Source organism: Echeneis naucrates, chromosome 24, assembly GCF_900963305.1.
Source record: "Echeneis naucrates chromosome 24, fEcheNa1.1, whole genome shotgun sequence".
Lineage (NCBI taxonomy): Eukaryota > Metazoa > Chordata > Actinopteri > Carangiformes > Echeneidae > Echeneis > Echeneis naucrates.
Window position 1 is genome coordinate 1,913,793 of NC_042534.1, and position 25,915 is coordinate 1,939,707.

The 25,915-nt window shown below is 43.4% G+C and overlaps 2 protein-coding genes across 2 annotated transcripts in view; one reads left to right on the forward strand and one right to left on the reverse strand.

The window, feature by feature from the left end:
- The window catches only part of LOC115038200 (exostosin-1), a 127,331-nt gene that overhangs the window by 44,056 nt on the left and 57,360 nt on the right, over nucleotides 1-25,915 (forward strand). The window lies entirely within an intron of this gene.
- Nucleotides 24,698-25,477, reverse strand: LOC115037481 (moronecidin-like). The gene is made up of 4 exons (XM_029496049.1): nucleotides 25,437-25,477; nucleotides 25,123-25,262; nucleotides 25,017-25,038; nucleotides 24,698-24,918 (listed from the first exon to the last, which is right to left on the reverse strand). The coding sequence occupies exons 2-4, from the start codon at nucleotides 25,259-25,261 to the stop codon at nucleotides 24,846-24,848; spliced, it is 234 nt and encodes a 77-aa protein (XP_029351909.1). The 5' UTR covers nucleotide 25,262; nucleotides 25,437-25,477; the 3' UTR covers nucleotides 24,698-24,845.

The window sequence follows — 25,915 nt, forward strand, 5'->3', positions numbered from 1 at the left end:
TTTGAAGACAAAACAAGACTTTTGAAATAACAACCCGGGCTGCTGGAATATTTTATTATTGATGGTTTATTCTGACACTGCAGCTTCATAGACAATTATTTTATGAGTATGAACAAGCAGTTTAGAAGTATTTGGGGTCTTGTCATCATTTAAAAACACACTTTAATATAAGTATAGGTTGAGAAATGTTCCGGTGGGCTTCTCGCTCTTTGTTTCTCATCAATTGAGTGAAGCCTGGAAGACCCGGCAGTGAGAGAGGAGTTGTTGAGAAAGGCTGTAAATAAGGGACAGTGACAGCAAGCAGCACGGCATAGGCAGAATGAGGGATTGTGTGTGTGTGTTTTGTGTGTTTTGTGCTGGTGTGGGTTTAGCTTTGTGTGCGGGTGCATGAGAGATGAAAAGACAGAGGGAGAGAGGGTCCAGATGAAGGGATTATATCTCAACACACTGTCCAAACAGTTGTTCCCATCTCTCTGCCTCTAACAATCGCATTTGGCCTGAGAGTCAACCGCTCAGGGAGCACTTTGTGTGTGTGTGTGTGTGTGTGTGTTTGGGGGATTTTCTGTGTTACACAGACATGTATACAATGATAGACCTTGAGAAGAGTCCCTGTCGAGAACAAAAGAGAAGTTTGTAAAAGGAAATCATCCGAAGCTCTGGAGACGACGCTGTGTTGTTTATTTATCTAATGAGCAGCAGTTCCACCAATCAGCAGGAGCCGTCGTGTTGTCACGTTGTGTTACGCTGACGGTGTGCCTGCAATCCTTCAGCTCACGCTTTTGAATAGTCCATCTTGAAGGATATTTAATAAACACCTGGCTGCGGTGACGGTGAGGCCAATGAAAGAGCTGATTGGAATAACGAAGTGTTTTTGTGACACATGAAGCAAAGCTCCTTTTATTGATGGATTAGTGGTCACATATTTGACCTCCTCGAACTCCTCCTTCCCTCCTGATGCCATCGTGGGCCAGCGTATCAGAACAACGCTGCCTGGTTGTTTTATCCCGCCTCTCCGAGAAGCCGCGGCAAACAAACAGCGAAGGAAAACGAAAAAAAAAAAAACCAAAAACTAAAGCTCAGATTATTTACTCACTACTTGCCCGGGTTCACTCTCCAAACGGAAACTCTACCCGCCTTTGGTGTGTAGCGAGCATTAATTTCGTGCTGAAGAACAAGGTCACCCTTGGCTGTGTGTTCCAGTTCTTTTGATGGAGGATTGTCGCTGTTTGGCAGGTGATGTGTGTGTGTGTGTGTGTGTGTGTGCGCTTCCTCTGGCAGCAGTGATTGTGTCATGTCTACCAACCTTGTCAGGATGTCACGCCACATCTTTTTTTCCTGCTTCACTTGGTGCTATTTTCATTTTATTTATTCATATATATATATTTTAGACAAGTTTCCACGTCTTCCCGGGACGTTTGGATCACATCACATCACATTTCTAACTCTTCAGTCGTTTACTTGTCAAAATGAGGGGGAGGGAACAAAAATGAACGAGGCGGTTCCTCCTAATTTTTCCTCCTAGATTTAAAGATGGCGGCGTCTGTTTAAGTTGCTTTTGGGAAACTTAAATTGTAACTGATGGCGCTGGACAGTCGGCTGTCTTTGTATTCGGAGGCATTAAAGGCCCATCTTGTGCAGGACAGACTTTCACCGGGTTCATTCTGCCCGTGTCGTCGACGACAGAGCACACATGCAGATTTTGCACGATTCAATCGTGAATCAATATTTAAGGTTATATTTTATTTCTCTCTCATCCTTCCTACCTCATACTTTTGCTTTTACGTTTTTACTTTCACCTCCTTTGTGAATATATTTCCTATTTTCACTGCTTGCCTGCTGAGAGCGGAGTGGACCGGAGTCGGATTCCTTGTTTGCGTGCACAAACGTGGCTGTTAAAGATGATTCTGATTCTGATACAGCTGCATGTTTGAGGAAATAGTTGCCAGTGAAGTTATTTTACAGATAATGAAATTAAGGCAATCATCTTTAGGAATGGTATTTGGATCGGTTCCCTCTGTATCGACTGGAGGGCTGTTCTGAGGTCTCTGACAGGACCACGTTATCTGGCTGCGTGTCCGGGTCCAACATGAAATGCTCTCCTGCCTCGATGACGGTGTAGCCGGCTGTTTGTTATGGCCAAGCGGACGCTCAGCACCTGTTTGTGATCGCGTCAGCGGTGACCATCTGCCAGGGCTTTTACAGAAAACTGCTGAGAAAGTGTCCCAAAGCTGGAGGTTCCCTGACTCGGTGAGGCGTCGTGAGGGAGAAGAATTAAGTTTCAGCACCGAGATCTGTCTCGAGTGCGGAGAGATAATCCAGATTTATTTATACCTGAATATCTATAAGCAACCGAGTAAATGAGGCGTCGTAATGAGCACATGAACAGAATCTGATGCTTGAACGAGTGAATGAGCTGATCAGATTTAGTGAAATGAAGCATGCGGTTCAGCCCACTCTTATCAAAGACAGCAGAGATCCAATAACTCTGTTTGGGCTTTTGAGTCGGCGCTCCTTCAGATAGTGAGGTCAAAAAATGGGGTGAAGTAGAGTTCAGGCTGAGGACGGCTCTGCTCGTTTGCTGGTCAGTTGGAGCTCTTCTTGCTGGCTGGATGATAGATAATGAGGCACAAAAATATTTTAAATAAAGATGTTAACTGAGGCTTGATCCGGCTAAAAATTCAAAGACAGGACTACTTTGAGGACCCGAGAGGCGGCTAAAACCGAAAGTCAAGAATAAAGAGCTGTTACAGAGTTAATGTGTGTGAAGAGCACAGCGATATCAGCTCCAGGTGAGGAGAACCGGCTTTTCACGGCCTTCAGCGTCCTAATCATCCGTAAACACTAGGTGGCAGTGTGGCGAGCGAGCCACTTCATTTCCTAAAACTAAATAAATCAAAATCATTTCATTTCAAATTTTGATTCACAAAAGTAATTCATGTGGATTCAGACGTGTCCTGAACCAAAGAGAAATCCAAAACAGCGCATCCACACTGACATTTCTGCCTGATGGGTGTCTGATCTGTGCTGTGAAATGTTTTTCAGCTTGCAGAGTGAAGCGTTAGTCTTTGTTGCCACAGTAGTGTTCCTACTGAGTCACCTCCGATGAACCTCAACAGGTTGTGAAACGGGTCGTCGCCCTGCTGCTAATTTTGCCATCGCGTCCCGAAGAGGTCCGTTCAAAGCCGGCGTGCTATCTGGACAGCAGGACGGGTGTCATCGCTTCAACAGCACTTTGTGTCCGTTTAAGGGCGGCTCTGTGCTGAAAGCTGGCAGGTTGTGTGTGTGTGTGTGTGTGTGTGTTGGGGAAACCAACATACGACGCTGTGTGATTTCAGATGACTGCTGATTGTGACAGTTCTCACTGCTCATTAGCGTCAAAGTGCAAAAAGAAACGGGAGCGAAGAGCTAAGGTAAAAGATTTTATGTGCTTAAACAGACATTTGTTGCCAAAATCTGGTTTTGCTGAAGATTTTGTTGATACCAAAAGAGAATTAAGAATTAAGAATGACGGGGCGCGCGCTCGTTGGGAAATAAAAACATTTATTGAATTTAGATTTTAAAAAGTCCGTCTGGAATTTGTGTGTTTGGTGATGCGACACAAAGCTTACCCAGAAGACTCTCATTACTTCTATTCCTCCATAAATTTACATTATGAAAGAGTTCATTTACAAATGACCTTTAGCTAAAACATTCATTTCTTTCAATTAACGCCAAGATGAAGATTCTTGTTGATGCTCGTGTTTGTTCCAGCCTTCGTGGATCTCTCTGCAGGCTGGTTTTTTTTTTTTTTTGTTTTGTTTAATTCTTTTCAGAGCCAAATTTGCATAAATGTTAGATAAATGACAAAACCGAAATCCCGCCACTTTATACAAATGCGTTTAAAATGAGTCTGCGAGTTGCGTTTAAAAGTGACATACACAGTTGGACAGATTCTAATTGGAAGAATCGGTCAGTTCTCATGATATTAATTCCACATTAATAAGCCTTTCTCTTGCATCGATGTAGCTGCAGTGATTAGAGGAAGTCGATATTTCAGACATGGCTGGTGCACGTTTTAGATCAAATCAGATGACATCATGTTGGACCTTGCTGTGTTTTATTTTTATTTATTTTTTTTATTACTCAGGCAGCTGAAGCCAAAATTCGGGAGAGAAACCCTTCAGACTGTTGTCACATCACAGCCAGCCCCTCATTTATCAGCACGGAGAACAGAAACAGAAAGAGATGCGATGCTCAGTTACCGCTGACATGATGAACCAACGAGCTCTTTAACCTTTAACTCGGAAAAGAGTCGCGGTGAAGTTGATATTTCCGCCGTCGTCCCGTCTCTGATCCTCCTGCAGTCCAGACTCGGTTTCTTTCAATCATCTGCACGCGAGCGTCCGTCTGTATAATTGTGATGTGCATATTGAGCTGAGTGTGTGACTTTTGCCTGCAGGCAAGTCTTCCTCACCGGCTCCTCGTCCATATTAAAACCCGCCCAGGCCCTGATGGCTTCAGGTAACTGATGACGGTGTGAAGTTCATTAGCTGTGTTAGCTGATATTTAGGAGGATGTGGCCTGCAGGCTGAGAAATACATTTCATTTCATAGCTCATTAACCTAATGGTGGCTTGTGTTCAGCTGATGGTTTCATTTCTGCACAAAGAAAAACCTGCAGCTCAGTAAACGTTTGTGGATCATTTCTTTGTAATCATGCTGTCGTTTTGGACAAATTTCAAATCTTCTCTGCTCAGGTTTTATTGTGAAAGTCCTGACAGGAAGTTTGTTTTCCCGCTCCTGTCTAACAGCCAGTCAGACCTTTTGGCTGGCTGTTTGTCAACGAGGTGGTTTATGTTAATTGAATGTCTGGTCGACCAGCCAGCCCTGGGTCGGCCCTCGGGCTCCTTCTCACCGCCACAGTCCATCTCAATAAAAAGCTTTCAGGCTCAAACATTAATGATGACAATCTGAGCTCATCAATCTGAGAGGTGGAGCATTTAACCTCCTGATGCCTGAATTTATTTACAATTGTATAAAAAAAAACCAAAAAAAAAAACCTCATTATTTGTGTTTTTGCTTTCAAGCTGATTCCAAAAATTAACAGAAGTTTTTAATTTGACTACAACACTTCTAATAAATACAAATTTAGCTTTGATGGAAAATAGCAGCAACAAACAATAATGGTAAAAAAATACTATTAAAACACCGCCTCAGGCATGAAGATGCGTTTATTGATGCCAACCAGCATTGATAATCCAGAGTCGTCTCCAGTCCTAAACCACCCTAAACCCTGACCCGCTCCACCCGTCCTCTGAGAAACCAGCACAAACCGCCATTGTGAAAAAAAAAATGCTATCTCAGCAGAATTCTGAATGGCAGCAGTTTGTTGAAACAGACTCAATATCACATGACATGTTTAACTTAAATTCGTGAAAGTATCACTCACCTGCTTTTGTGTTCAGGCCCTCCACAGTTTGCTCCAAACTCTCCTGTGAGCGCTCCTCCTCGCCGCCGTCCTGAAGGTACACTCAACGCTTCTCCAGTCATCACGAAACGCTGATCTGGAGAGAAGTTACTTATCACTGTGAGCCGTGCAGCCGTCGCAGGTATTAAGGGAACATTAGCTGCTCGCCAACCTGAGGAGTGTGTGTGTGTATATGAGAAACGCTGACTCCAAGTCTAGCAAAGGTGAGCTCCCTAGATCACATTCAAATGTTAAGCGCTACACACACGGACACACACACACACACACACACACACAGGTGAGGTCCCATACAAATGTTGCTAATAAGTAGCACCACTGGGCCAGATCCTATTTGTCAAACCCTCGGGTGCCGACCGCCAGACAGCCAGTAACCTGCTGAGCTCACACTTCTGCGCTACACACACAAATATGCAGACGCACAATGTTTCCCTGCCATCTGTTCGTCAGCGGGATGTGACACTTTACAATTTACAGGAGTGCGTTTTTACTTAAATCCGTCCACATCTTCCTCGGCTGTCTCCGGTCATGCTAGTTAAAAAAAAATATAGTCGTTATTCTGCCACATTTGCATACATGACGTTTTCCATCCGTCTTGATTTACCGTCCAGAGGAACACAACCCGATGCACTAATTTGTAATCACAAAGAACATTGCTCAGATATTGATCACAACCTCTTAATGTTATGAAAAATTGATGCTGGCTGCAGAATGCTGTGGCTCAGGTTTACACCTCAAATCAACCGGAGCTGGTTAGTTGTCGTATCTGAGAAAGAAAGGAAGCCCAGAGAGTCATTATCATGAAGCAATACAAAAAAAAGTAAACAGTTATTTCTATTCTGATTTACTGCAGCTCTGGGTGCGTGCTGAAGGTTAAAGGTAACCTCTTGCTGCAAATCAAAATCAATGATGCAACCTCAGGCACATTATAAAAATTTGCTGTGTTTCGACGCGGCTCTCGAGTGATCAAGTACAATATCAGCGCGGTTCAATACGTCAGCTGCGGTTTTCCCGCCATCGTTAGCAAAATCGATCCGTTTACGTGTGAGGAAAGATGAGTTAATGGACGACTGGCCTTTGTTTTCTGAATAACGGCCGGCTGCAGAGCTGCTGGCGGGTGAAACACTGAGGAACAGTCCAGATACCTTTTTCCTTCCGCCGGTGGCTGCGGCTGCATCTCTTTCCCACAACCAAACCGTGCCGGCTGCCTGCGGCGCTGCAGGCTTTAGCTCCGCCGCCTGTTGCCACACCTTTTACTATGTTTTCCAAATTTAGGGCGGTAGTTGGATTTTTGCTGCATTTCTTATCCTTACGGGAGCTTCAGTTGGTTTATCCCATAACGTCTTCAAAGCGCTGCCAAGAAAAAATGTCACTGTATGAAATTATTTATCTGAGGATGAGAGCGGGATGGGAACTGCAGGCGTCGCATTTATTTCCATATATTTGTCATTTTTTGTCGTCGTACAAAACAGAAAAAGCTTGAATCAGCTAAATTGGATATATTTTTTTTTTCAACTGTATGAATCTGAAGTCCAGCAGCTCATGAAAGTCGTGCTTCTCATTTCCAGAACACGTCGATCTAAAGTCCGGTTTGGATTTGGATGAAATTGGATGCCAGAGAGTTCACATTTGGTCACAATGATCGACGTCCATTACAGAGAAGAGAAGTTACTGTTTATCTCTTCAGTTCAGTTTCTGTGTGTCAGCAGTGAGTGACTGCTTTTATTGGATTTAGAGGGATGGGGACGCGCTCGGGACTTTGTGCTTTTGGAACGAGCGAAGTAAACAGTAAACAGACTGACAACGCGGCGCACGGTTCAGCGTTTGGATGGTTAACCTGGTCCGCTCATGGGGACTCCCGGTGACCATCTGGAGGTCCAGATGGTTTCACTGACTGCAGGAGTCCGGGCCGCTCATCTGGACCTGTGTTCACTCACACGAGCACACAGAAGCCGTTCGCCTGCCAACTGTTCCTCTGGCGCACACAGGAAACAGCAAACACAACGGTGACAATATGAATCAAAATAAACTGACGATATTAGAAATACAACACAGAACAATCGGATGTTGAGTTCAATAATTGATTTACTGAGCGACAGAAAATCAATTGAAACCTACTTTGATGATTGAATCGTCTGTCTGTTTTATTGAGCCAAAGGAAATTACACACACAGTCAATCGTTGTGTTGCTGCCGATCCAGAGTAGCTGAATATTTTTGTGAACTGAACGTCTTCTGGATTCATTTAAAGATCTTGACCAGATCTTTGATCTTTGACGCTGTCGCAGCAGGCGATGTAGGAACGTCACATCTGGAAATCCCTGAACGAGCAAACGTGATATAAACGCACCGACGGTCTCTACTTTAAAAAAATGGCGGCGTCACTCCGCTGCTGGGAAGGTAAAGGTCGTACGCCAACAGAGCTGTTTGGTAATTTGGCCTAATTGATGAAAACATTGGCCCCAGCGATCAGTCATCTGTGGCTGCGTAATCTGATTTAATATGCAGCTGGAACGGGTTGGCCTTCATTGAATTACACTCTATATGCTCCTGATGCACACACACACTGCGGTGACATTTAAATATCAGTTTAAGGTTAATGCTTCTCACTCCCAGATGGGGAAAATGCCTTTAACGTAATTCTGCTTGGCACTCCGAGCTCCCTCCACATTTAAATAATAGCTCTTAATAAAGCAGTTACTGTGGAATAACAGCAGGTTGTGTGTTTGTTAGTTTTATGTGTATTTAAATCTATTTTAAAGTAAAGATGGATCCATTTTGGATCCTGCTGCTGCTTTTTCTGTACTGTACTTTGGAACAAACCAATCTAAGCAGCCCAGAGTGAGATGTGCCAAACATTGTTGGTTGGCAGCAGGATATTTAACAATATGTTGATCCAATGATGGACATTCACCTCCGTCAACTTCTCTTGATTTTCTTGATCGTTTTTACCAACGCAGAGGAGAGAATAGTCACCTATTACTTTTTCACAATGTATTAAAGCTTCACGACACAGAAGCGGATAATTTGACTTTTTGGGATGTCTTTTGTGTAAATACGTCGAACTTAGACAAACATAAAGACCAGAGCGGCACAGACACTGCGGGTTTTTTGTTTAATGGCAGACGAAGCAGTCCTGCTTCAGGACACGAACAGGCAGTAAGGATTTAATGCAGGAAAATCAGAGGGTAAACATTTTGTTTGGTATCTCTGCAGCTTTTAGTTGTGTGACACACCAATTGTGTGTCATGTTGTTTTGTTTTGTTTTTTTTTTTCTTTAACTAGGATGTCCATTGTGTGTTTTTATTAGTGAGAGAGAGAAAATCAATGATGGTTTTATGTTTTTATCAATTTCTCCGCAATGTTCTTCAGCAAATGAGCTGTCTGGTCTCGATACCATGCAATATAAATGCCTTAGTTACAGAAACATAGTAAAGACCAGCATGTAATCGATAGACGCTGTTAATTTAACGAAGCTACACACTTCGACGTTTGGGTGGTTTTTACAAAGAGCAGCAGCAGGTTTGTGAGATTTATTTCTGAGAGGATGGCCCATAAAATATGTAGTTTCTCATTTAAAAGGCTACTTTTATTATTCTGCGTCTTAAATGATGACGCTAAGTTGATCAATCTGCTATCTGATGGGCTCAGCCAGCACTTTTTACTGAGACGTAAATCAGACGGATATCACAGTTTGGTGTAAAACTGTATCACAAATCATGATAACCAGTTGTTTTTTTTATTTTTTTATTTTATAAAACACCCCGGTTTGAGTCTGTTTCTCATATTTACCGTCGCCGATGTTGGCTGCACGTCATGTGCATCCTTAGAAAGGAAACACTTCTTCTCTACACGATGCGAATACCTGGAAGACCTGCGGTGACAGGTGTGAGGCTGAGATAGAGTCACACAAAAAAACACAACAGTGTTTTACAATTTGACATCAACATTCCTCTTCATGGTTGTCGCAGGTGATTATACGATGCGTGCAGCCTACATGAATATGGGCTGTGAGGCCGTACCTGTTGATACGGCCCTCATATCGCCCTGAACACACCTGGACTGTTATTAACTGTGTGGATAAGCTGCCCAAAGGAAGCCATGTTGTCTCTCTCCTTTTGGCTTCCAGTGCGTTAACACAACTCTGCTTCCTGTTATCAAGGCCAGTTTCACCCACACCAACACACTCCTCTCAGGGCAGATTAATTTCTGCTGGCAAAATACCTTCAAATGCATAATTCAGGATTTCAACTGAAATCTCTCTCGTATGTTATTAATGTGATAAACTTTCTTACCAACGTATGTACCATTTTGTTTTTTTTATATATATATGAATGATTGTTTCCGTTTTTATGCTTCTGGTCTGTAAAAGAGTCAAACAGTTTAATGGAACAGATCCGCTCACATCTCGTTTTTTTGTTCTTAACTCCTCCTCCCACGTTTTATTCAATAAATCAGCAAATTGAATTGCTGTTATCTCCACTGCCATTTTTGGTGACAGCCAGTTTGTGAGCGGGGACGCCATCTGCTCCACAAACGCTCACACAGTGCAAAGACACAAATCCCGCTATGTTGCGGTGAAGTTAGCAGTGACACCTGACAGGACTCCCAGAAGCAGCACAAACAACCCCGACTTCACCCAGAAGTACAGACCCAAAGACTGAGTCAGTGTTTATTTATCTAATCATACAGCCGGGATGATGAAGTATATTATCTTAATTAACTTTTTCTAACTTTCATAACATAACAATTAAAAAATAAAATAATATTTCTCCTAAATCTTTCCCCTGGATATTTTTAAACAATAGAAAAGCCCTTTATAAGCATAATAATAAATTGGCTGGGGACCTGATTGTGTATCGATGCTGGATGGGAGCTCGCTTGGCTTTAAGGCCTTTTTTTTTTTTTTTTTTTAAGGCCCTCAGCCTCAAAGACTTTGCGCGGCGGGATCACTTTTTGAACGGCTGCTATCACTGCTCATTCAGAGCTGCCAGCTACACTTGCGAGTACGAGATAGGACACTCTGCCAAGGATATATCTCTTCCAATTTTCAGAGACTTAAATCACTCGGGGGGGAGGGGGGGGGGTTGACTGAAAAGGTATTTGATTATTGTTTAATGACAAAGTCAGCTTCATTGGATTAGTGTTAAGCTCAGCGTGTCTGGATCTGGTGATGGAGGGAGGTTATTTGAGTGCGCTGTTCTCGCTTGGGACACAGTTTGCGTGTGTTGATGTGTACAAACACACTCTGGAGTTGTCCGGCTTCAGTTCAGTGTTGTTGTTTCTTTTTTTTCTTTTTAAGGGAAGATGAGAAGCACTTGAAATGGAGTAAGCTTCAGTAAATCCACACTTTTATAGTCTGACACCGGCTGCAGTTCATGTTAAAGCACAAAAATCCATATTCTGTGTTTGACCTGTATCTTAATTTATGCTCTTTAATTGAAAGAGCACTCAGCCTCGACCTGCTCCGGATGTGGAGCTTGAAGATAACGGCCGTCCGGTCATCATTTCTTTATTTGATACCCATTCGTCAACATGCGGCCTCGTCGCCGGCACGGTGCGGCACAGAGTCGGACAGTTCAGACGGTGGCGACCATCTGCATCCACGCCAAGTTTCTGAGGATTGATAGCATCGAGCAGAGATCTAAGGTCAAGCCGTTCGATCTCATGACCAGAAAGACGGCAGTTTGAATTCCTTCCAGCCGGGAAAAGCTGAGCGGCGGAAATGGGTCGCCTCCTGCACAAATTTTTTGCAATATGAGTGTGCATTCATGCAAGATATTTAATCCGCACCTCAGCAGAGCTGCTCCGCTGCCAGCAGTTTGAAGCTGGTTGTACTGGGCAGCCTCCAGATTTGAGAACCTTTTGTGCATAAATCTCTCGCTCCCTTGTTGCTTTAAAATGAAGATAAGACAAATTCACTCAGGTTATTTATTTATTTTAGATTTTGCTCAATTTAACGGTAAGGACTCCAAATAGGCACACAAACCTGTCCCACTCTCAAACAGTTTGGAATTAAGCCGCACCGCTGGCTCAGCTTTACAAGTTGTCAAGTCAGACAAAGTAGTTTTCTTCCAGGAGGGAAGTTTTTCTATCTGCACGGAAAGTTTGTCTTATTTAACTGTCACCAAAATTTACCCTCAACCCAAATCCTTTCTTCCTCTCTATCAACAATGTAGATCCTTAAACCAAGTCCAAACTTGAAGTCCTGACTTCCCCAAAAGAGATTTTGAACCTGAACTGAACTGGCTTGCTTGGTTGTGCTGTTGGCGTGACAGCAGCCGATGAGACGCCACGGGGAGGTTGATTGGTCGACTTTTCTCCTTTCCTTTCCTCCTGACGCTGGTGCGGAGATGAACACCATCATCTCTGATTAAAGAAGGAAAAACAATCACTAATGAGACAAGAGAAGGTGATGTTTGAATAGAAGTCTATTTATATCCACGAGAGTTTTTAAGGAAGTGTCGTGGCACATCTCTCATCAGAAGAAAGCTGAGCTCTCTTCGGATTGGCTGGCTGTTTTCTGAGGGTTGGAATAAAAATAAAACCTGATTGAAAGGTCGGTCCAGGTGGGCAGGGCTCAGCTCATGGCTGAACACAAAGCTCCAGAAGTCGCTGGCGGCTGATTTGAAGGCTCAGTTTCTGCTTTCCTCTCTGAGCGAGAGCTGTGGTAGTTTCACAGCAACGATACTGAATTTAGACTTCATTTATAATCCAGAAAGATGGCTGCCTTTATTCCAAATTGGACCAAGTGGAAGGAATTACTGTCTAGCTAATTACACTCACATATACATGTAAATATTACGGCCGTCCTCGTTTGAGGAGCTGTCAGTGAGCGGTAACAGCAGCAGCAGCTGCCGTCTGTCTGCAGTAAACAGAGCTGGCGGAGTTTGCGTGTCCCTCAGGTTAGTTAAGCTTCATTATGTCCGTCTCCTCCGTCCTTTGGACCTCTCCGGCTCTTTATATCTGTCACTCACGTCTTCCAGGTCACAGTTAATTTGGCCGTGAACTGCCCTCCACGCCGACGCCGTCCGCTAACGGTCGAATGTTATCAGTGTAGCTGCTGAAAATTCATCTGAGCAGATTCGCCTCACAGTCCTCATGTTGCTCCGCTTTATTGAGGCCTATTTGCTGCGTTATCTCGGCCGTCCTGTTTATTTCTCTTTTGTTATTGACAGTGTGCCTTCTCGGATTATGTGCTGATTGATGGCACTGACCCTTCCATCATGCTCGCCCTCCCCGGACCGCTCAGACCGGTGTGTCCCTGCATCACTCCAGGACATTATAGCTGAGATACGGTACATGGGACCGCTCTCGCTCTGTGCATAAGGCTGCATTACCACCTTAAAGTATTATTTCCGACTGCAGACAAAGTACGTAAATAATATTCCTGATGTTCTCACATTCACATAACTGCCACCTTGATAGATTTTTCATGATTCAGTAATGTTCAGTGAATGCATTCATCGGAGGGTGATGGCTGCCGCTGCGATTGACGCACATGCAGGAAAGTGTATGAACATATCCAATCCGTGTTCCTTATTTCCTTTATAATGGCTGATTTTTCTAATTCTGTGAGAAAGAAAATGGAGTCAGAGAATGGAGGTGATTTGTCTTTTCAAAGAATTTCTGTCCTTCAAATGAAATGAAAGTTTATTTTACATTACGAGTTTTAAATTGACCTTGTCTTAGTTTCTGCCTGACAACAAAACCAGTAGATCTGCTCAGAAAACTGATTTTGAACACCAGTTTTCATTTGTTTTCTTTCTTTGGATCAGTGAAACAGTCCATTGGCGGGTGAAAAATAATTTTTTAAAAGCCAAAAATCCGGGGAATTTCAACTGACTTCCAACATTCTTGTGAGAAAACTTCCTGCAGATAAAATGAGCATGAATATAATTCAGTTACAACCCAAAAACAGACACAAGGGCCATCAACGACGAAGCCGCAATAAAAACATTTTAACATTGAGCTGCACACATTTAGATTAACGCGGAGTTGAATTAACTGCCTGTAAAAGGAGAATAAAACAAACAGGATGCATTCATGCTCAGGAGGCTGACGAGGAGTCTGCAGGTAAACTTCGGTAATTAATGCTTCATGTTGCTGGAGCTGCAGAGCCGACCCGAGCAGCTCGGTTATAAAACAGCTCTGATGATTGATGGTGCGACCAAACAGATTAATGGAGCTGCTATTTGCAAACTTTAGCCAGAGAATTAGGCCGCTGATTTGCATGTTGTTGGAAAAGGGTAACAGCTAACAACTACAGGGGAAACTAATTGAACTCCCCCCCTCCCCCCCGGGGAATCGGCTTTGGATTCTATGTTTGAGTCTTTCCACCTAATGAGGACATTTTTCTTTTCTTTTTCCTTTTTTCATTTTATGTGTCCGTCGCAGCAGACCTGATCGGTGCTCACGTTGTTTCTTTTTCTTGGCCCAGCTGGTCTTTGGGTTTGTTAGAAGCGTTTCGAAGCGCTCCTCCGGATGTGAAATACTGATCTGATCGTACGAAGGGCCAGAAGTGGTTTAAAGATTTAAAGGTTTAAAGATGCAAAAACCCGCCGTGAGGATCTGAGGCTCTCTTCTGATTGGCTGACCATTTTCTTTGTGGTCGAATAACATTGAGCGAATTTCAGCTAAACACTCAGAGAACAGCGTTGGATGGTGCGTCCAGGTGGGCTGGGCTTGGGGGAGTGGCTAAAGGCGGTGACTGCTTCGATGTGACATCACAAAGTTACAGCTGGCTTTGGGGCTTTCTGAGTACAGGCCTGATTTATAATCAAAGACGCCACAGACATCCACATATCGCTCTTTTTTTTTTTAACAATGACAGCAAATAATATAAAAAAACTTTGACTTTTAAAATAAGAAAACTGGGAGCTGACTGTTTTCTGAATAGAGCAGATTTCATAAACAAAACGCTGGATTTAGTTTCTTTTTTCCACATCCCCTCTGTCTTGGCTGACATTGATATTGGCGGTTGACCCCTGCTGAACCCGTATAAATACAAACGGGACGAAGGAATGTAAATATTCTCTGTTCTGCTCAAACTGAGGTGCTTTAAGAAAACGCTGGAGAAATGCTTCTCTGTCAACAACTCAAAAATAAATACTTTATTAGGAAAAAAGGGAATCTCAACAGCTCTCAGGGACAAAAGAATACTTCCTGATATTGCTTCATGCCGAAACATCAGTAAAAATAAAAAGAGAAAAGAGAGGAACATCTGCTGCACAGATATTTTTTAAATCAGAAATCAGAGTAATATATTTTTTCTGAGCGTTTATCTTTTGATATATAACAGTAAGAAGAGAGGAAAAGTCATTTGTGAACTCACCTCCACTGATGATGGTGGAAAAGGGATTTGAAAGTAAATGACGTAAAAAAAAAAAAAAAACTCTGCATGTTCCAGAAGCTTGTGTGTTGTGACAGATTTTAACATATGACGATCTGCCTGCAGCGAGGTGTGCTGCCTCGTACCAGCTACTTTCCCTCCCTTCGATTTTTCCTCTGGTTTTGCTTTTTTCTTTTGCTCAGACTGTGCCGACTGTCTGTTTGATGGATTGTCTCTATTCCCCCCTTTAGTTCCTCTGTCTACTCCGACTGCATACTTCAGAAGATAATTGAAAATGCCTATTCCAGCTCGTGCACACATGCTGCTTTCTTTCTTTCTTTCTTTCTTTCTTTCTTGCTCGCTTGCTTCGGCCGACCTGCATTTTTCCACAACACATCTTAGTTTTCCGAATCACTTTGTAACTGGCTTTCCTTTTTACAACACGCATTCGGCACAACGCTCGCTCGGCTCAACCCCAGTTCTGGAGTAGCTCCGTGTGAAAAAAGAGAAAAAGATGAACTTTTGACCTGTGCATTCAGCTTTTGTTTATAGAAATCACATAAAGAAAATGGGATGTAGATTGGCAGTGGGGAGGTCTGACCGGATATGAAAAGAGTTTGGTGCCTGCCTTGAACTTTGATTTCACGTTCCAGGCGGAAATTCATCAAACTAAGTTTCTCCTGCTCGGTCAAAGAGGCCGACGGTGTCTTCATGCCAGCTTGCTGCTAAAAGGTTGAAGGGAAGCCATTTCTCTCTTTGTGCATGTCCTAATATTAGTGTTACTGATGAGGATGAATTCTTATTTGGTTCATTCGAAGAGTTCATATCTGAATTAAGTTGTGTGAAAAATGTTTTACTGCTCCGTTGCTCCTCCTGCAGTTTATATCACGTGCTGCTCATTTATTTTGATCTCCTCTTTCATGTTTAGTTTGTGTCGCCACAAACGTCTCCTCTGGGTCTAACTCAAACTGAGCCAGGGACCAGAAAAGACCTGCTGTCCTGCCTCATTCCTAAATTCTCGTCATGTTCCTCAGAAATCCCTCGTCGTCTTTTCATTCATCTTCCGCGTGTCACCTGCCAGTTCCGTCAGTCTTCATCTTTGTGCTGCACAATATCGTTCCCTTTAAGGTTGTCAGAAGATGTTGGATGTTAGAAGGTTGTGCTGCTGTCTCTGAGCTTTCTGAGCTGAACTTCACACAGCACGCCTGATTTCTGCATCGGCTGACAAACTGCAGAGCAGCAGAGGAGCGAATCGGAGGGGATGTTTGTTTAAAAAAGAAACAGCATTTTTTTTTTGGGGGGGGGGGGATTCCCGTTCTCTCCGAAGGTTGCGGTTCAGGTGGGAGACTGCTGGCTGTAATGAAGCGCTGGTGTCAAACCTTCGACATGCAGCAGCTTGCCTTGAGCTCTTTCAGCTGCTTGTACTTGTTTGTTTTTTCTTCATTCATTCTCGACCAAAACTTGTGACCACAGGAGGCTTTACAGAAAAACTGAGTGTGAGATTCAGGGTCATATTTGCTCGTCCCCACGACGGTCCAGTTCATTGCCTTCAGTCATCATCACGACTGGACTGACAAAATCATCAGGGAACTTCAGAGGTCCCGGTTGTTTAGAACCGTTCCTTTAAACTTCCTGTCTGGACTTCAGTCCCTTTGTTACCGTCACTCCTCCGACTTCTCTTCTTCCTTTGGTTTGCATGTCAGTGTGCCCTTTTCACCCCGCGGGGGCAGATATCATCCTTTTCCAGCCGGAATCTGTCTCTGGAAAAAAGAAAAAATGCCGTCCAGGGTCGGTCGTGTTTGTGGTCGCTGTGTGTTCATCGAAGGTCATCTTTGATGGGGGGGGGGCAGAGGAAGTAGACAGCACGAGCGGTTCTCTCTTGTTGCTGCAGAGTCTGGGAACATGTTTGTGCTTCAGTGAATCATTCATGGAGGAGATGCTCGACTCCGGGCCTGCTTGTGGCACCGTAATGATCCGGTTTCATATTTCTGCGTTCACGAGTGTGCGATCTGAACAAGCTTCTCTTCGCGATCAGGTGGAGATGACAGGCTCTCCGCCCGCCTCGTGTGGATTAGGTCTAATCTAATAAACACGGTGGCTATGGCTGATGCCTGTGTGAGAAAGAGAGGCAGATCGAGCCCCCCCACAGATGAAAAAACTAAAACAATTCTTGCTTTTGTTGTGTAATTACAGCAAGCGTTTGAAACCAGCCGTCCATCTGTCATGTTACACATGGATGGAAGGAAACTGAACATAAATTATTCCTCTCTTTACTGGAGAACCCTCCGGGGTTGAAACTGGACTAAAGAGAATGAGAGAGGCAGAATATGAAAATAAAAGATGGAACGTTTCCATCCAGTTTCCTGCAGTTTCTGCAGGAATTTTTGCCGGCTTGTTCTTGCGCCGCAGAGCGTCCCCTCGGGCCTTTTTTGTATTCTCAGCGGGATTGTTGAAGTTTTAGGGGACCGTCATAAAGCTGTTTTATGTCGAGTCTTATGGCGGTTAAATTTAACAAAAGATCCATTGTGCATTATGGCATCTGTGCAGCCATTCCTCACACCTTTATATGTCTTTATTCTTATTTTTACTGCCGCAGACGTTTAATATAAAAAAGAGATTCTGTCAAAACCCTGTTTATATCCACAAAAAGGCATTCACATTTCAAATCTCTTCTCTTAATCTGCTGACTGTTTTCCCATGATTTGAATAATAACTCCCATTTTGAGTGAGCATTTCTCCGTGGACTCAGCACTTTGATACTTTTACTGGTTTATTACAGAACTCTGAGCTGATTTATAATCCAACAAGGACAAACACATATGTGACGTGACGTAATAACTTCATGACTTATTTACACTTTGTCTCACCTGTCCTTTGTCTCCATTTGTCTCACGGTTTAAACCATGAAATTGTATACGTGCTGGCTTCAAACTGGCTTCATTGGTGCCGTTAAACAGAGCAGCCAGAAACGAAAACAGTCAACAGTAATGATATGATTAAAAGAGAACTGCTAACAGACAGGCACGGCGGACAAGACATGCTAAGTAGAGAAGCTGTGTAGGTATTTACTGCTGTTCTCAAATCAGTGAACTGAAAACAGAGCAGCATCATCCTCAAAAAAGGGCTCGTCATCTGTCTTCATTCATCTGGCTCTGACTCGTGTTAGCGTTCAATTATCTCTTCATAGTTTGTCTTCATTCTCCTGGAGGTGATTTAAAGCGGGGAGGACGATGACGTCGGCTGAGCGATGATGAATAGGAAACGGTGAGGGAGGGGAGAAAGCAGATGTCAGAAACTGTTCATTCGGTTGGTTTGGTGTGCCGGCTCCTGAGGAAAGTGAGGAAAGCTGAGGCGTTACGGCGGCAGTGATGGAGGTTTGGGTGGAGCGGCGTGCTCGGGTTACCGTCCACGGCGTACAACAGGAGGAACGTGGAGATGACATTTCCCTGTGGCCTGTCTGCCCTCGACGGACTCTGTTTCACTCCCATCAGCAGATCAAGACCTGATCACTTTACATAGGGCTCTATTGTAACTACTGTAACCACACACACACACACACACACCTATAGCTGTGTTCAGGTTAGCAGCAGATGTGCTGGAGTCTGCTGCCCATCATAGCTGCATTGATTTTCTTTCTCCCGCGTCAGGCTGTCTTGTCAACAGACTCCTCCAAGCATGGAAGATGAATTATTCACAGGACAGCTCTGCCAAGCTCTGTAAATAAATACTTAACTAATATTGCGCCCCCTCCCCCCAACACACGGGGGGGGCGGGGGGGGGGGCTGTGAGAGGAGGAGAAGGAGTATGGAAATGTAATCTGTTAAAAGATTTCACGGTGCTCATTTTTGGGGATCCTCACGTCGCAGCGGGATTTTATCAGAACGCTCACTTGTTTTTTTTTTTTTTTTAATCACTGCAAAATATAAAACAAAAAGCAAATTGGTTTCATTCATTATTTGATCGACTTCATTATATATGATCATTTGATGGCCTGTAATTTATTTTAGTGTTGAAAAGAACTCCTTCAGACCTGGACGAGTATTTCTGGGCCGTATTTTTCTGGCTTTGTGAAATTGCACAGTTGTTGAGTCTTTGATTTGATTGTGGACTTTGAGGGGAAAGCAACTCATGCATTACTATTTAAAAAAAAACAAAAAAACCCCAAAACAAAACATTTTAAAGAAGTGGAAAGATGGCATGTTTTCTCACAGCGGAAGCACAATTTCCCAGAACACTCAGAGTTTCAGAGACCATATGGAGCAAAGTGGGAAGAAGAAGAACAGAGACAGAAATCACAAACGTTGTTGTTCCACAGATGGTTGGACATCACTTCAGTTCTGTTCATCAAACAGAGAGAAAGAGGCCTCTTTGTGAAGCAAAGCCTCTTTGGACTGTCTGTGGAGTCGCTCTGATTACACTAATGGACGCGTCTCTGCCTATTTTTAGACCGGTCGACGGTAAAATCCTCAGATGTCAAGATAAAACCTCCACTGGACTAATGTGGCACAGATTTGGTGCCAATGCCAGAAAAATTCCACTGTTGATTTTAGAAGATCTCTTTGTGACGTGGCATTAGCATGATATATATCAGCTGCCACAGTCAACACGACGACAACAGCATTCATCGACGTAATAATTGTGTTACTAACGTTAAGACTGGCTGAACGGATCGGGCTCTCTGAGTGTGAGGTGTCTCCTCCTTCTATTTTAAATGCTCTAACACGGCGTGTCCGTCTCCATCTTCTCCTTTGTCTCTTCAAGTTGATGTCAAACTGAACGTTTGATACGACCCTCGTCAATCCCGAGAGGATCACATCTCCCTCTCAGCGCCGACATCCGCAGTACGGCTGAAAAACTAGAATTTGTCGTCCATTTTGTGTCGTGAAATCTCTAATTGGAGATGTGACAGAATGTGTGCAGCGTAGTTTTTCATTTTCACACACACACAGCCGCAGTGAGGGAAAGGTCAAAGGTCGGAGACGGACACGGCCTTTTCCTTATGTCCTTCGTCTTCAGCGATATCATGAAAGAAAGCATGTTGCTTGGTACGTCACCGAGTTAGTGCCAGTCCGTTCCCAGTTTAAAGGAGAATCGGGTCCTTCCACGCTTGTCTGCCCCGTCGAGTTTTGAACACTTTACAATTCCTTTATTCTCTCACAACTTCTAAAAGCAGCTCTTCATACGCGGGTCGTCGGGGAAGCCTCCGCTTTGGCAGCAGCCTCCCTTCTGAGCAGCTTTTAATGGAGTGGGATAAATGAACGACACAGATTGTTTTCATTTAACAAGGGGGCGGTCATGTTATGACTGCCACGCTTCATAGGTTTAATCCTGCCGTGTGAAGCTGCAGGTCCTAACCCCAATATGCGAACGTCTCTCATTTTTATGAGCTTTTGACTAAAACATCTGCCGCTGTGACTTTTGCGGCACATTATGAGGTTTGTAATAAGAGCAGGCTGTGTGACACCGGGATCAGAGCTTCTCGCCTCTGTGAGTCTTTGTTCAGCTGACACTTGGTCGTCGTCTCTCTGTGTGGATTTGGAGCCCACGTCTTCCTCTCTGTCTGCTCCGTGTGTCTCTCTTCATGTCGAGCTCAGGCACTTTTCAACATTTAAATGAGGTCGAGCAGCAAGTCGTGTTTCACTCACTGTTGCTGCGGCTGACATTTATTCTAACCATTGATTCATTGATTCTTTGTCTGAATGCGTTTAAAAATAATTCACAAAATCCATAAACTCAGTATGATTTGCATCTCCATCCATCCATCAGAGAGAAATGATGGAAAAGGGCTGTTGAATTTATGTTTGTCCTTAGCAGGCCACAGTGGGGAGGAGCCAGTAATTCTAATTATTGATATTTCTAATTTATTTAAAATACAATATGGTAATTTAGGTCCTCATAACTAATGTTTACTGGACATGTTTTTACATTTCACATAAAACACTGCAGCTTCTGCTGTTCTCTGCTCATCTGGTGCAGACAGCGTTCGTGCTTTATTTATTTATTTATTTATTTTTTGCGTGAAAAGGTTCGTTCAGATAAAACTCCACAGCTGAGGGACTCTGATGGTCACGTCCAGAGCTGACAGCTGAGAATGGCTGCCGCCTCCTGCAGAGATATTATGAAGCTCAGTCAAACCGGAGAGCAGAATCAGAACCTCCTTTTAACCTCTAATGGATTTGCTCAGCAGGGGGGGCAGTGGTGGGGGGGCTGTGTGTGTTTTTTATCTATATGTCTCTGGCAATTTCAGGCTTTTGCTTAAAGTCCGCTGAAGACTGCACAGCAGTGAAAGCATCTCCTCCCACCGTCCACACATCATGTTGGTGTTCACTGGTGACTCTAAAGTTGTTATTGTGAAAAGTCCTTTTGCTGCCATAAAATTAAAACATAATCCACAAAGCAAATTTATTCTTCGAAAAATTAACCCTTTACTTCTTTTTGCCTTTGCACTTCTTTTGTTTTTAAACGTTTTCTGTTTCCAGGAATCCTCGTCTCAGTCGTGTTGTCGTCCGTTTGTACGCTGCCCTTAGAGGTCATGAACGGACGAAAGAAAGCGTCACATTCTTCCCAAAAAAAAAAAAAAAAAAAAATGTTATGTCATGATGGAAAAGGCCACGGAGATATTTGGGATAAGTTTATATCTGCCTGTGTTTAATGTGTCAAACCGTCTGTTTCTCTGCTGTCGGCCGTCGAGGAGAACGAACGGCTGAAACATGAGAGATGCTGAGAAACAGTGAGTGAAGGAGAAAGATGGAGGCAGGCGGACGGGGGGGGCAGTAATAGCTCCGGGGGATTGCATCCACACACTGGGGAGTTTGGTGACATCCCCCCGTATTGATCAATGCGTTCAGCACAGACACACAAACGTGGAGCTGATCTGATAACTACACTCACTTCAAACACAACATTCGGTCCTCTTTCTGCATTATCAGGACAGAAGCAGCTCGTTCGCTGCTTTTGGAAAGAAAACTTTAAAAATCTTGATACCGTTTCGGGTTTTTAGGAGTTAACAGTCTTGTTTGCTTCAACCAAATCATTAAAATTTTGTGTTTGTTCTTCAGGTTCGCTTTCACTTGATGTAGCTGATCTTTTCTGATTCACAGATTCGGCTTTTTGTCTGTGATGCGTATTATCCATCCTGCTGCATCCGTTGACAGGCTCTTTACTTTATTTTGAAAAGGGCTGATCATTTTTGCTGCCTCCTAATATTTTCACACAGTGATAAGATTGAAATTGCAGTTGGAGAGTATTTTGTTTGTTTCACATGAGAGCTCCACAATTTAAGTCATTGAAACTGCAATATGAGCAGGAACAGTATCCAAATCACGGGACTAAGTGTCGTTAGCACTGTTGGAGTCATGACGTTAGTAAATTAGACTCTCCAGACGTAAAGAAACATGTTTTTTGTTTTTTTTAATGTAACTTTCCGACTGAAATGAGTTGGAATATCTGCCAACGCAGTCGCAGCATCATCGTTTTTGTGTAGTCTGAAGTTATTCCTTCACGCTGTTGTCACACATTTTGCCTGTTTGCCGTTTGCTCGGTGCAGGTTTGTGTTTTGTTCCCGTTGACCTTTAATGACGATGCAGCACCACGCGGCTGTGTTTGTGGAGTTGTTGCGTTTCTGATTGTCATTGCTGTTATTGTGTGACCTGATCTCGGCCGTGCGGGTCAGTCTGTAACGGGAGGAAGTGAAGTGGGAGTCACCTGACTCTCTGATGTGGCCGAGCTCGTATCGACTGGAGTGTCACGGAGAGAGACTGACCTCTCCGGCGTTTGACATGCAGATGTCAGGATCCCTGTCGACGCCTCTCTCTCTCTCTCTGGGTTCACTGAACCTGCCTCATGTATTAATGGCGTGTCGATAAGGAGCTCTCCCATTACACACTCACACACAGCCATCTTTAACCTTGCTGCTCGTCTGTGTGTGTCTGCCCTCTGTCATAGCTCCTCTATTATTTACCACGTGTCTCTGTCTGGGGAGGGCTTGTGTGCACGCGAGGCCGGCAATCGCCTTTAGGTAAACAACCACTGCCAATGACACAGGTGACCCACACAGACACACACAGACACACACAGACACACACAGCTTTCTAACTTGGCCCCTCCTCTGACCACATCACATTTCCGATCAATATGTTTTAAGCGAAGCCCCTAAACAAACTTTGCCTGTCGGGTCTGTGTGTTTGTGTGTTTGTGTTATTTTATGGGTGGTGGTGGTGGGGGGGTGTTACTGGCTGCTGCAGGTGTCAGTTTCAGCATCAAGCCCCACAAAGCCCCTTTGGGTCGTCTTCAGGGGACAGCGAGAGAGAGACATTGTCCCTATCTGTGACACCTCAGCTCTCTCTCTCTCTCTCTGTGTGCAGCTGATCTGAGATCAGGAGGGTTTAAGGTCACAGAAAAAAGACTTTAAAGATGCAAAACAAACGCAAATACGTCAGTGAGGCTCGTCTCTTAAACCGACATCCAGTGAACCAAAAAAAAAAACAAAAACTGACAGATTCAGACGGCAGACAGCTTTTCTGCAGGTCACTTCCCCCCCGCTGTTTCCTGACGGCGTCTCTGCCACTTACTTTGAATCATTCCCTCAAATATAAAGCTGCCGACTCCTGCAGAAGACACAGATTCACACCTGAGCACGTTCAGGTGTTTTCATTCTTAGCACAGTAATTAACACAGCAAACGTTAAAAACGTCACAAGTACCAGTTGTGTTTCCCAAGAAAAGGATCACACGGTTTCTAGATGGTCTCCGCACATTGTTTTCCACGGGACGGTCTCTGGAAAACCACAGAGAAGAATTTGGTTGCTGACCTTGAGGAGAGAAGTCATCAGAAATGTCGTTCCAGAAACGGTTTTGTCAAACGTGTTGGAGAATGTTAACTTAGAGACGGCTGTGTAGTTGAACACTGAGCTCTGAGGATGGTATCAGCAGAGATCACAGCACTATTTTTTACATTTTGTTTTGTTCCTCTGATCCTTTCTTCGCTCCCAATTCCCCCAAACGGTGAGCGAATCGCCCAGTTCAACCATATAAACTATATGAAGAGTAATAAATTGCAGGAGGATGTGTGGAGGGAAGAAAAGGCCGGTTGGTTGAGACGCAGAGTCTGTGTAATGGAACTATAAATAGATTTTCATTCTCAGGGTGAAGAACTTTATTTCCTCTAATTTTAGAAAAAGTCAGATCCCCGTAGAAGAGGTCAGGGCATGATAAAGTAATATTATATATGCATTTTAGAAAAATGTGTTCATCGTATTCACAGGAACAAAAGGAACCATCACTTTCATCCTCACCCTGAAGCAATTTCACTAACCTGGAAATTAAGTAAGAGTATTATTATTAATTCAAGGCGCCTTGATAATTGAAAACAACTTTGAGGTAAACTAAAGTGTTTTACAGTGTAATGAAAGAGGTCGGACCGCCGGCAGCCAGAACTGACGCTGAATAATACGCCGTCACTTCTTAACTTCTGCATTCATTTACTCACCGCGCACTTATCTTTCTTCGACGCTTGAGAAAATCTTACATCGTCGTCGTTTTTCATTACATTTTGAGCTAATTGGTTTGTCTGTTGATGGATAATTGATTTGAGACTATTTTTGAGGATTGATTACTTTAATTTAAAATAATTTTTAAGCTCCACTTCTCAAAAACAAAGAAGTAGAATTGCGCTTAGAATTCATTGAGTATGTTTGACTTCACCTTGACCTCTGAGAAACTACACCATTTTTCTGCTGCAGCTCCATCTGAGAGTCGTTTCTTTGATTTATCCAAATAAAACACCTCCATGAGTTTTATATCTGCAGCAATAAACAGACTTGAGGAGGGCTAATAACAACAACACACCCTAAAATAAACGGTTCATCTACTGAAATAATAACACAGTTCTCCTTTTCACTTTGCTGTCTTTATTTCTTAAGTTTAAAAAGCAATTAAGCAATTCCAAGCCGTATCAGAAAACACCTGAAGTGCTCCGTTCGATCGGTTTGATCCACAGATTTGTGGCACTGCGAAGCAAAAAACTGGAGCTCAGACGCTCCGAAGGGAACGGCGCTAGTTCCGAAAAGGCGGAGCTTGCTCGTAGTCTGCTTGTTGCGGGGGCGGTTCCTGGTTCTGCTGCTCAAACCTGGTTAGAGTTCATTTCATTTTGGTTACATTTTAATAGTTGACATAAATTAATTACACCCACATGTTTTATAGATGTCAGATTATTATACTCCTTACCTCTGCCTGTTGTGTCTGTGTGCTAATAAAAGCAATTAGATATAAATAGTTTAGGGCAGTTTGTAAATGTGTTGCACTTAAAAATCATCATGTTGTGCTGATTTACCTCTCCATGCGTCCTTGACCCCTCTCACTGTGTACTTTATACCTTTCCAAAAAGATTTCAGGCGTTTAAGTAAGCAATCGCCGGGTTCGGCCATGAGGACGACCAGCGACAACACGAGAAAAATCATAGCAAACTTCATCCTGCGAAAGGAGAGATTAGGACCTTCAGAGTAAATACAACTACTTCCTCAGTCAGATCTCTGAATTTACATCATTCAGCTATCCAATAATATACAAAGGCTGATTTAAAATATATTCAAAATCAGATGGTGAGCCAAAAGAGAACAACACAAAGACGGAGTATATTTTGTGTACCTGTCAGCAGGAGTGAGTTCTACCACTGATGTGAACTTTTGTCCGTGACAGCAGCAAAATAAATGTGCTGGAGGGGGTTCATATCTTTATATCATATGGCTGTAAGATTGTGATTAGATTCTGTGAGCAAGTTGCATCAGAAAGGAGAAGAAGAAGTTGTGTAATTTACAGTTAAGATAATCGCGTGTGTGTGTGTTGATAGGAACGTTTTGTGCGTTGTGATGATTCAGCTTTTTAGCATCACTGGATTTAGGTGTTTAACTTTTTAAAAAACAAACCTGCACTCATCCTTTTAATGAAGCTTTGTTGAAGATCCGATGAACCTGAGACACTGTGTTGACGTTGGGACAGAGCTGAACGCCAGAATACGAGCAGGTCCGGGCTGAGACGCTCCTTTTGTTTGTCCTCTCTGATTATAAGAAATAAGAGGAGAAAAACAAAACCACTTCAAAGCCTTCCTGGTTCTGTGAAATATCTTT

Excerpts from the sequence above, each read along its gene's own strand:
- LOC115037481 (XM_029496049.1), bottom strand. The coding sequence starts at position 25,261 with ATGAAGTTTGCTATGATTTTTCTCGTGTTGTCGCTGGTCGTCCTCATG. Across the intron at positions 25,039-25,122 it reads GGTCAAGGACGCATGGAGAG|CACACAGACACAACAGGCAG; the intron begins GTAAATCAGCAC and ends TGCTTTTATTAG. Across the intron at positions 24,919-25,016 it reads CACAGACACAACAGGCAGAG|GTTTGAGCAGCAGAACCAGG; the intron begins GTAAGGAGTATA and ends AACTCTAACCAG.